We start from the raw sequence: 12,669 nt of genomic DNA, 5'->3' as shown, positions 1-12,669 counted from the left end.
ATGTTGGCACAATAGAAATTAGGGGAATTAGATTATAAATTATACTGTATTGACAATTAGTTTCTCAATTTTTTGTGCCAATATGCAAGGAAAGCACTGCGGCAGACTTGCCAATCGGCAAACAAAGCTTAGTAGGGGTCAAGTAATGTGCATCCTCCTTTTTGTCCATGCATATATTGTAGGCCGAAGCAGTTAGCTTGATCTTGTCACCAGATGATGGGCCGGACGCAGACCAGTCCAGTCCGACCAACCAAGCCAAGCGCTGCTACCAGTCTACAGGATCCGCCAAGGCTGCCCTCAAACTGATGCCCTCTCACAAGACCAGGGAGTGTCTGCTCCTTAAAGCACTCAACAGGTACATTTTCAGAACTGCCCCCAGGGGAGGGAAGAGGGGGATGGGTGAGGGGGAATTATGTGAAAACAAGTTTGGCTAGAAAATGAAAATATTAACGAGACATGAAAACTCGTCACATTGAGGACGAGTTAGGTGATACGCTTGTGGTCATCAGATGACGGTCATCTGTGATCGACAAGAAAAGAATGTGATATAGGCACCTTGAAGTTATATTGAGCGTGCATGCGAAACCGTTTCTGTAACCACTCGACCACGGGTCATCCACGGAAATGGTAAGACAAAAAAAAAACAATGTATAGATATAACAGGGGGAAAGTCAATGCCCACTCAACTAACGTGGCCGTGTGAACATCTATTGCATTGCTAGACGGAAAAGCGGCCTTGTAACGACTGAGGTCGCTATGCCATTTCTGGCAACTTGGGAAAAATACATCCCGCAGACATAAAACCTATAATTGGCTGGTTTTGATACCTTGCCTTTAATCACAATTTTCAGTGTAATGACGTCATCAAATTACAAAACAATGACATCGTCTTGAAAGACAATTGTTCAAAGTACAACACCTCAGTCGTCGTCATTACATACTATGATTGGTTTGACAAAGTCAACCGGCAAAATTTTGCTGCAGTCGAAGCAATGTGGTCTCCAACACACAAAAAAGAGGGATATGGCGTGTGTGTGTGTCTGTGTGTGTGTGTATAGGTGCGTTTATATACGAACGTGATTTCTACATGGACGAATATGTAATACAAAATTGAAGAAAAAAAAAGTAAAATAGCTAAGTATTTTCGTGATCTTGTGGGGTTCGAACCCGCAACCTCAAGTCTCTGAGACGTCGCCTTTATCCACTCGGCCATATGTCTCGACGAGAAAATATGGGGAACGTAAACTTATGTATGTGAAAGATACATGAGGAATCGTTTTGTCCACATTCCATTCTCATTTTCAGTTTTAAACTGCAAAATTGTCAAAATGATGAGAAGATTTCAAAGAATAAAATGCATGATTACTGCAGCTTATTGTCTCAGCTACGACATACTAAAGTTTCAGAGGAAATGAAGCAAAATCAGCTGAGATAAAGGTGCTTAAACGTTGTTAAGTCAATGCATGGTTTTAAAAAAAATCACCTCCCATAGACATAACACGTAAACTTGTCCGATTTTGCATCTTTACCTTTAATCACAATTTAAGGTATGATGACGTCATCAAATTTCAAAACCATGACATGGAATTAAAAGGCAAATGTTCAAAGTACACCATATCTGAATTTGGGATAATATTGAGCTTAAACAACAGAGATACGAGCAAATGAATGTCAGAAACAGTACCTCAAAAAAATTAATTCCACTTTTTTGATTTCAGATGATGATATGATGACGTCATAATGTATTTAGGGAAATATTGGTACTTGAAACGTTATTTTCAATTCATATGCTTTTGTAATATGCAATAAAAACATAGGGTCACCTGACGTTTTAAAGAGCTATGGCGAAATAAACAAAGACATGTTTTTCGCTATATTTCCACATAGACGCGCACACAAAATTTCAACTTTGACGCCAGCGCATTCCTTTGTTATAGGTCGAAATTGATCGGAAATCAATGGATATTGTTACTTAATGTATCAGGAATCCAAATCTGTCAAAAAATGTGCATTTTCATGTTGCTTACGCGCACTGCGCGCGGAAATGCGCGGACGGACGCGAACGCGCGGAACGCTTAAAATTGTCTGAAACTTCGAGATTTCCCATTGGGAAGTCGTTTTAAGCATTTAAAAACTTTGATGTCTAATGATGTCCTAGGTAATTAGCATTAAAAAGTAAGATAGAGCGTGACCTGAACTTTATGTCCAATGAAAATGATACAGAAATGACCTTTAGTTATGAAGTTATGATCGACATGGGCGTCACCAGGGGGGGTGCGTTGGGTGCGAACGCACCCCCCTTCAGATCCTTAAAAAAAAAAAAAAAAAATCAGTCTGCGAGCGACCTCAACGCCGGATGCTAGATGATTACTCTTTTCTATTTTTTTCTTTATATTTTGCACCAGGGACACACACACACACACACACACACACACACACACACACACACACACACAAATCAATTCGAACCCCTGGTTCTGGCAGCACTGATTTTATACATATCTATTAGTATTCTACAGTGTTTACTATTTATCGACCGTATTACTGTACATCCGTACGATACGGAGATACGTGTGCTACTTAGGGTCTATGTACGTTACTTCTGACCAATCCATTGCCAGCCCAAGAGCGAGCCCTAGCCTCACTAAAAAAAGATGAAAAAAATGGAGTGGCAAGCGTATCATTTTGCCCACCCCCCTCCATAATTCCAGAGACGAGAAGATTTTCTTATCTCTTTTTTTGACAGAAAAACAAAAAGTTACCCCCATAAAAATATTGGAGGGGCAAGCATATTTAAATTTTGACCCCCCCCCCCATAATTAATAATTCCCGAAATGAGAAGATTTTCTTGCTTTTGAAAGAAAACAAAAATGTTGCCCCCATAGAAATGTTGGAAGGCAAGCGTACCATTTGCCCCACCCCACATAATCATAATTCCCGCGATGAAAAGATTTTCTTGTTTTTTTGTTAGAATTCAAGAAATCTGTCCAATTATTTCACCCAAAAGCAGTGGCGTAACTACGGGGGGAGGGGGGGGGGGTAGGGGTGCGCCCCCTCCCAATCCGCTGGTAAAAAAAAAAAAGACTTACCGAAATAGTAATTCAAGTGTTAGTAAACTGCTTTTGAATGAAAGGGTGATCAAGAAATAAGATATTTTTCTATGATTTCTTTTAACCATAATTAGATAGGTATAGATACAGTGTGAAACATTGTTTAAAAACCCCGGACCCGATAAAAGATTGTGATTCAGCGTGATTCCTGGTTGGCATTCTGCATATAAGCAGGATGTGCGCAGTGTACTCGGTACATCCGAACGAAGAGTCGCTACAATGTTGCGCAATGTGATGTAGAATGTACACCTTTGTACCTTACGCTTCGTTATATCAAAGCTAGATCATTGATTTTGCAGTGTTGCTTTACATACTAGTCTATGTAAAAATGTCTTGCATTGCCAATGAAAAGACTTGACCTGGGCTAATTCCTAACTTTTCCATGTACATTATAATACACACACACAAACAAACACGCACAATTAGTTTAGGGGATGCTCTAAAGTGCAGATTTTGGACATCCTTTCCCCGCTTGGTCACTTCGACGCCACCTCGCTGGTCATACCTCCCCCAGTCATGAACATAAACCCACACCCTTGACTACCAGTGGCGGATCCAGGGAGAGGGGCGCACCGGGCGTCCCCCCCCCCCCCCCTTTAATTTCCAAAGCGAAAAAAAATATAGCTTCAAACGGCAGTTTTTGGACAGTAAAATGTCAAAATTTTCAAGCTCGCTCGCTCCTCTCGCTCGCATTTAGTCGTAATGCCATTCTCCTGAAGTTGCTGCCAGTAATTTCCGGCAGTTGCGCCTGGTGCGCCCCCTTAATTTCCAAAGCAAAAAATATATAGCTACAAACGGCAATTTGGGGACTGTAAAATGTCAAAATTTTCAAGCTCGCTCGCTCCGTTCGCTAGCATTTAATCTTTATGCCATTCTTCTGATGTTGCTGCCAGTAATTGCCTGCAGTTGCGCCCGGTGCCCCTCCCCCCTTAATTTCCAAAGCGAAAAAATATTGCTAAGAAAAGAACGGCAGTTTTTGGACTGTAAAATGTAATATTTTCAAGCTCGCTCGTCCCGCTCGCTCGAATGTAATCATTACTAGTATGCTCTCCTGATATTGCTGCCACTATTTGCCAGGAGTTGCGCCCGATGCGCCCCCTTAAATTCTAAATCGAAGAAATATAGCTACAAACGGCAGTTTTGTTTGTTTTTTACTGTAAAATGTCAAAATTTTCAAGCTCGCTCGCTCGCTCGCATTTAATTGTTATGCAATTCTCCTGATGTTGCTGCCAGAAATTGCCGGCAGTTGCGCCCGGTGCGCCCACCTCCTTTATTTCCAAAGCGAAAAAATATGGCTCCAAATGGCAGTTTTGGGACTGTAAAATATCAAAATTTTTAAGCTCGCTCTCTTCGCTCGCTCGCATTTATTGTTATGCCATTCACCTGATGTTGCTGCCAGATATTGCCAACAGTAAGTTGCGCGCGATGCGCCCCCTTAATTTCCAAAGCAAAAAAATACGGCTACAAACGGCAGTTTTTGGACTGTAAAAATGTCAAAAATTTCAAGCTCGCTCGCTCGCTCGCTCGCATTTAATTATTGTTATGCAATTCTTCTGATGTTATTGCCACTAATTACCGGCAGTTGCGCTCGTTGCGCCCCCACCCCTCTTTTATCTCCAAAGCGAAAAAATACGGCTCTAAATGGCAGTGTTTGGACTGTAAAATATCAAAATTTTTAAGCTCGCTCTTTTCGCTCGCTCGCATTTAATTGTTATGCAATTCTCCTGATGTTGCTGCCAGTAATTACCGGCAGTTGCGCCCGATGCGCCCCTACCCCTCCTTTATTTCCAAAGCGAAAAAATATGGCTCCAAATGGCAGTTTTTGGACTGTAAAATGACAAAATTTCCAAGCTCGCTCTCTTTGCTCGCTCGCATTTAATTATTATGCCATTTACCTGATGTTGCTACCAGTAATTACCAGCAGTTGCGCCCGGTGCGCCCCCCTTAATTTACAAAGCAAAAGAATATGGCTACAAACGGCAGTTTTTGGACTGTAAAATGTCAAAATTTTCAAGCTCGCTCGCTCCGCTCGCTCGCATGTGGTCGTTATGCCGTTCCCCCGATATCGCTGGAAGTAATTTGTCGTTTCACACCGTCATTCTATAATCCATTTATAAGGGGTACAACCCTCTCCGGCACTTCCACACCCTCACCCCCCCACCCTTGCTCGCTCCCTCGCATATTACCCCCCCCCCCCCCCCAAGATGAAATCCTAGCTACCGGTGCGCCGGTTTCCCTAAAAAAAAACTGTAAGGGATTGAGAAGCTTCCTATATTCCAAATGTCTGTCCAAAAAATATCGTAAACATTTAGTGTCAAAACGCACCCCCCTTGAAAAAAAGCTGGTGACGCCCCTGATCGATCATGTAACATGGTCCGAAAATCACAAAATGGCGCCTAGATGACGTCATAGATATGTTACTGTCATGAAAACCTTATTGTGGCTAGATATTGTCATGAGACATGTTGACTGAAAATGTCATGTTATTCCGTCATGTCAATGTTGAGATATTCACGACACAAAATGTGCCAGAAAGAAAGAAGAATAAAAAGAAAGAAAGGAAGATTTTGACAAACACAATAGGTGATACGCTAAAAGCGTATCACCTAATAATGATAATCAGAAGATTTGATACCCAAAATAATGACTTGTAGGAACCAGTAAGATTACCATGTCTAATTAAGTCAAAATCACATGTCTTTTTAGGACCAGTGTGTTTGTTTTTCAGTCTTGTGTATTTTCATGACTCTCCTTATAAAAGATGTCAAATTTAATATGGAGCTAACCATTCCTGGACTTTTTCAGAACTGCGTAATGTATCTAGAGCAAAGGAACCACACAGATTCAGTTGTTCAAAATGTGCCATACAGTAAATGTTTGAAATGAAAGAAATCTTTTCTTTTAATCTTTTGATGTTACCACAGGCTGCATTGAACCATATGGTCCACCTATATTCAAGTAGGGCCTATTTTTTTTCAGACTGCAAAGGGGATGTGTGCTTTTATCATTTGGTATTACCAAATTTAGCTCCCTTATCTGACTCAAGGGAGTTAACTACAATGTGAATCCTTTTCAGTGAAAGTTTTTGTAGCTTATCCTTTTCTATCGGACCTTTCCCATTTTATGAACTTGCCTATTTCAGGCATGGAACAGGGAATGACGGATGCATCAAAGCCCTGATGAACATCCCTCACAAAATGCGTCAGATGTACGTCCATGCCTTCTGCAGTCTGGTGTGGAACCAGATGGCCTCGTGGCGGATAGGTCGCCATGGTTACCAGGTTCAGGATGGGGATTTGGTACTGCAGGAAGACTCTGAAACCAAGGTGATTGCCACTCAAAACCTTTAGAACTTACTCTGAAAACTAGAATTCTCACACATCAAGCAACTGTATAGCCTGAGAGATATAGATACATGTAAATCAATATATATTGAAGAAAATCCAGTAAACACAGAGGAAATTGCAGCTTTTTTAGAATAGTGGGTATATTTGTCTTGTACCCCAAAATCAATCTCCTCCTCTTATCATGTGATAAAGTTAATCTGATATGTAATCAAAATTATGTAGCTGTTGATTTTTCTCATGGCGATGCAAAAACCAATAGCTCATACATGAATGGGCCTGCTCTGTCTTCTTACTCTCCCTCACTCTCCATGTCTTCCCATCATCATTGTCACTATTCCTTTGTCCTTGAGCAATAATGTATAATATAATCAGAGAGAGTAGTCAAACAATATCTGTTACAGAGACGGGGCCATTTCTATAATGACAAGGTTTTGTGGCCAAGGATTTCATGCTCGCTTTAACGAAGTTTCATAACGAAATACTCTTTCATTTTCTCAAGTGTTTTTTTGCACTCAAGAATTTTGCTTATTGTATCAGAGTATGCTCTATCTATGCTCATTATAAGTTTGCCTTTACTTATAGCACACTTCAAAGCCATTATCAATTATCCTTGTGCTGTTGAAATATGATGAATAACTGTTGTCCTTTTGACTCGTATTCCAATCTTTTATTACCCACAACAGGTGCATGTTGTCAACCAAAAAGACATCATGGGTGGCAGCTTTTCCATCACCGACGTGGTCCTCCCCCTGCCAGGCAACAACGTACAGTTTCCAGCTCACGCAGTGGGAGAAGAATATCAGAGAAGGTTGAGAGATGGAGGTCTTGGGGAGTGCAACTTCAGGCTTCCAGCCCTCAGACTCAACGTCCCAGGGGGCTACAGGAAGCTTGTTAGTCACCCAAGAAACCTGGTCTGGGGATGGGGCGGGCGTGCCGCAAGTGACGAAGGAGATGATGCTGGCCAGGGAGAAACATGTGGAGCTCAGACGTGGTTGCCAGGCAACGGTGGTAAAAGGAGACCTAATGACACCCCAGGGAGCATTGCTCTCCAAAGCAGCAGGGGTGATGATAATGTTGTCTGTGGGAGTGGCATGGACTCCAGCAGTGCTGCTAATGAGCCTTGTCTTCACCCTTCTCTTGGTAGCGAGATGAGAACCGCACAGAAGGAAAAGACTTTAAAGCTCTCCTTTGACTTGCCGGCATCATGTTATGCTACTGTTCTTCTCAGAGAATTAATGAAGAGGTGACACCAAGTCCATGCTCATTTTTGCTGTTCAACATTGCTCCATTATATTTCCAATTATCTGTACGTTCTCAGACTATAAACAACCATGCTGTGCTTCATCAGGAACTGTGTTCATGTGCACACGAGGAGAATTCATTTTAAAGAAAAGAAGGAAATATATATCATGTAATGTCGTTGTGCTCATAAGATGTGTGCAGTTGTGTTGCATCTGCAATATGTAAACAGACAGCTTTGATCAATTGCCAAATTGCAACCTATATAAGCAGGAAAACAACTTTGATATTCATTGTGTAGCATTTCAAATCATTCTATTCAATACCTAGACTAACATAAAATAAGTATGGTTCAGTGCTCATTTACACCGATGTAGGGCAATTTGTCAATCAGTTGTAATGAAAACATCTCGCCGGAAGAATTTCATGAATTTGAGGAAGTATGGTGGATGTAACAAACTGGTAGAATGAACAGTGTTACCATGGTGCAAGATTTAATCTATGTATGAGAAATGCAGGCTGAGCAGTCTTGAAATTACGTAGACACTCAACACTGCTCGAGACTTCACCATACGGTAAAAGCCCATTGAACATTGCACATATTGAGAGAGGAATGTTTTGTTGTCACAGCATTAATTCTGTTCCCATCACGGAGACAAATCATTTCAAACATTTTTGTACATCTCTTCCTTGTTGCAATGACTCCTATATTAGGTACTCCTGATCAAAGACAAATTTGCTTCTTTGCTTTCACTTTCATTTCGTGCAATGGCTTTTCATAACACACCCAGATGAAGATACAGATGGCTTACAGATATTCATTTTCATGTCCGTTTTGTGGGGATGCAAGGAGAATGAGACATTGCAATAAGTAACCATTCAGTCTAAGTTGAAAAAAAGAATGTGTGGTGTTTTGACAGTACTGGTACTCTCTGGTATCATTTACATGTCTGCCAAGAACAAGAAGGGTGCTATTATCGCCTTCTAAGATTTGAGCGTAAATAAAAATGAAACAATCAATTTTCAAGAAATAAACAGCTTATTTTATCAAGTGTTGGTAGATTTATATGCATTGTTCCAAATCATAGGGTAAAATAGCATCCTTGTGGTTTTAATCTGTAACATTTTACTGAAAATGAAAATAATTCAAAATTGACACTGTAATGTAGAGGAGATCAAACTCTGCAGCATAATACCTAACTCAATATCCCCCCCCCCCCCCCAATTGTGATTAAGCCCTTCTGGTTCTCCACTGACAAAGTAATCTTCATATCACTGTGTACCTGTCATGTATTTCCCAGTGGCGGATCCAGAGGCGGCACACCAGGCGCGCTCCCTCTTTGTTTTTTGTTAAAACAAAAGAACTGAAAATCAAAAGTTGGGGGTGGGGGCGTGCGCCCCCTTTTATTTTGTAAAGGTGCCTCTCCTTTACGGAATTCCTGGATTTTCCCGCTTCCTGTTGCTATGATGTATTAATGGGCCGTGAAAGAACTCACAAGTTCATCATGTACATGTAATCTCTTTTGCTTTCAATACCTACCCAGATGAAGATGAAAAGATGCATTATTAATTTTTCATGTCGATTTCATGTCATATCTGATGAACAAGACATTGTAAAAAGTAGCCATGAAGGCCAGGTAGAAGCAATATTTGCATTGTTTTGGCAGTATTATCAGGGCTCTATTACGTATTAGTTGCATCAATCTGTTGTTTCAGAATATTTCTTCTTGCTAAATTAATGGAACATGAGAGAGCTCTTAGTTTATCATTTCAGTGTTTGTTTGTTTTTTTGCTTTATGTAAGCACCCAGAGAAAGACTAAAAGATTAATTTTGTAATTTTTCTGTTAAAAGCTCTTAAAAAAATAAATCTGTATTGTATTTTTTAAATATACATGTATAAATTGTATTTTTCACTCTATTTAGTCTTGAAGAAACAAAAGCATAGTATCCATGGGGTGTCATCACTCTATGGAAACATTTACATTATACCGGTATATGTGTTGTATTGGTCAGTTGTTGTGGACTGGTTGCTACTTTTAGAGCTAAAACCAGTTATGTCAGATATTTGTCATTAACATTAAGCATTCACATTTGCTTGGCTTTAGTGTAACTCACAAGAGAAAGATGTGTCAAAGGCACATAAGGTAAACTTGACTTATAAATATGGAATAAATTCATTCAGAAGTATTCAATGAGTCTGGAAATTCCGATTGCTTGTTTGTATTTACTTGCTTAAAGGGAAACCCAGTCCAAATATAAGTTAGTCTGATAAGAAAGAGTAAAATCTTACGAGTTCAATGGTATAATTTTCATCGAAATCGGATGAAAAATAAGGAAGTTATGACATTTTGAAGTTTTGCTATTTTTTCAGGAAACAGTTCTTGAACAGTCAATATGAATATGAAAATGGCAAAGTGAGCATGTCATACCCTCAAAACTTGCCATATAGTTTGTACATAAAATTTTGAAATTTCCAGTTTTCCATTCAAATGCAAATATGCCAAGGCTCAAATTCTGATATAACTAACTGATCACTAAACTGAAGTTATTCAACCAGGAATAACATCATGTTTTAGACTTCAACAATAGAAACATTGAAATTTTCGTCACTTTTTGTACACGATCAATGGAAAATTGTGAGGTTATGACATGGTCAGCTCACTCATTTGCATATTCATATCCACTGTCTAGTCTGGAGACAAATATACTGCTAGAGATATTAGTTCAAACATTAATTTAAACTAACTGACTGCATTTGAAAATACCAACATATTAGATCACTGAACATGCAGCTGTATTGCTTAAACAGTGAAACTACACGTTCCACCACCTTTCTTTTTCAGACCATACACATTGCATCTTTTGATGCATTATCATTGACAGCATGCACAAGAAGACCTGCTTACAAAGGAGTCTCAAAGTATGCATCATATTCAACGCATATATCAGGTGTCTATTTTATTAACAGCAACTGATGAGGAGTATCCTCAAAGCATTATGAATTAGATACAATCTCTGATTTCACTCCATCTGCTGAGATACCTTCTTTTTTTTTTAAGAAAAAAGAAAAGATACAGGGAAGGATATTTGAAAGCATTTAACTTGATGTCAAATTTGTAAGGGCATATGCTGACTGCTTGTTAACAAGGCAAGACACTTTTTCATGAAAAACCATTCTGCACACCAACTTATTCTACAAGTACACTGCTGCCCAAACGATGCAAGGTATGGCATCTTCTTTAACTCTTTATGTGCCACGTTTGCACGTCTGACTCAGTCGTCGATGTGCCAACTTCGCATATTCTGCTCAATCGCACAAACCCGCCCAAATCGATCAATAAATCGCCAAATGCAGTAGTACAATGAAAGCATTTCCCTTGCCTTCCTTCCTCTCGCATATGACTTGCATTTTATGTGGTGATTGTTTATCAAGCCGTGTTCCTTTCTGGATTTGCGCGTAAATTCCAAGTTCCTGTCACTGTCTTGTGTACAAAAGTCATGATTTTACAGTAATGTAGCTACAAATTGTACTGGTCATATGAAAGAACAACAATCATAGACTTGTCATACAATTTATATCAAAGCAAAGCAGGACATTTTCTCTACAATGTAACTCACTATTTGTCCAGCTTAAAAGAAATCTATAGGAGTAACATAGCTTTGAAAAACAACATGTTTTCTCAAAGCATGACTACGTTTGTGTCTCTGAATAATGTGGCACACAGGAGGCTTCCGCAATGGCACATAAAGAGTTAATTCACAATGTATGGATTTTGAGGGTCCCTGCCATAAATCCCATCATACACACAATTGACTTTCCTGGTTTGTAGCAGCCAGCTACGAATACAGTATATGCTTGATGATAATAATCATATTCATTGATGCATTGCCTGCTTACAACCAGAGCTGATGAACTCAAAACCTTGAAAAACAGTACGCAGAGAGTGACGCCATAAAACAGTCCTTCAAATACACGGGAAAGAGGTTTTAACTTTGAGGAATCACATGTTGCCTGCAACATGCAAGATGCCCCTTTACATGTCGCTCTCGTGCACTCCTGTTATAACAAACATTGTTATGATGAAATTTTCGCAACAAGGAAGTGAAAATTCAGGTCCCAAAATCATCATCATCTTCATATATTTATGTACTTTACTGTTTGGGAATGATGAAATTTTGATATGATAAAAGAAAACTGCCCTTTCCAAGGACTTTGTTATAACTGGGGGGTGTTTCATCAACATTTGTCAGCAGCGCTGACAATTTCAGCAAAATCCTTGGTTTTGATCGGCTGAGGTGCTCTGGTCACTGACTGTTACTATGGTGATTCAAGTTGTCAGCGCTGACAAACGTTGATGAAACACCCCCCAGGAGGCTCATGTATCACAAATAGAACATCAATTATGCATTCCAGACAGTAAATGCTTCAAATTTGACAATATGCGAGAAAAAGTCAAATATGCTGCTACTCTACATGTGTATGTGACATTTGAAGTCTTTACAGAAATGATGTGTCATTGCACTCGTGGATACAGGTAACAGAATAGGCAACTCTGGCTCCACATAACTGTCTTTGCCTCTTTATTATTATAATTTGAATTTTGAATAACAGTAATCAAGGACAGCCTGTACTCTTGGATATAAGGAAAGAAATGATTGAGTATGTTTAGGAGCCTGAAATGCATCAAGGCTAAGAAATAACAATCCTTTGATCAGAATTACCACTTACATCAACAATCAGGTATAAAGCTTTTCAGATATCATGTCAAACTTTTCATCTTGACTCAATATGGGAAATATGAATGAGACATTGCAGTTGACTCTTGTAGCTGGTTAAAGGAATATATTAATGTATGCCTTTTGACAGAAGGGAGGGGGCACAACTATGGCAATGAAAAGGTTTACCCAATTAACCAAGAAATTTACTACAAAATACCTCCGCAAGTCATAGCTATATGCATGGACTCATAAT

General features: G+C 39.5%; 1 protein-coding gene across 1 annotated transcript in view; it reads left to right on the top strand.

Moving 5' to 3' along the window:
- LOC139740560 (pseudouridylate synthase PUS7L-like) overlaps positions 1–7,704 on the top strand; it is an 89,139-nt gene extending 81,435 nt beyond the window's left edge. Inside the window, exons 6-8 of the mRNA XM_071651145.1 lie at positions 183–355; positions 6,253–6,436; positions 7,141–7,704. Coding sequence (XP_071507246.1) covers positions 183–355; positions 6,253–6,436; positions 7,141–7,704 — 921 coding nt within the window. The remainder of the gene's footprint in view (positions 1–182; positions 356–6,252; positions 6,437–7,140) is intronic.
- The last annotated feature ends 4,965 nt before the right edge of the window (positions 7,705–12,669 follow it).

The sequence above is a fragment of the Diadema antillarum genome, unplaced genomic scaffold (assembly GCF_040938485.1).
Source record: "Diadema antillarum isolate AM-2024a unplaced genomic scaffold, OU_Dant_1.0 seq00000861_RagTag, whole genome shotgun sequence".
Classification (NCBI taxonomy): Eukaryota; Metazoa; Echinodermata; class Echinoidea; order Diadematoida; family Diadematidae; genus Diadema; species Diadema antillarum.
Note: the sequence above shows the minus strand (reverse complement) of the source record. Positions and strands in the feature narration are given on the sequence as shown.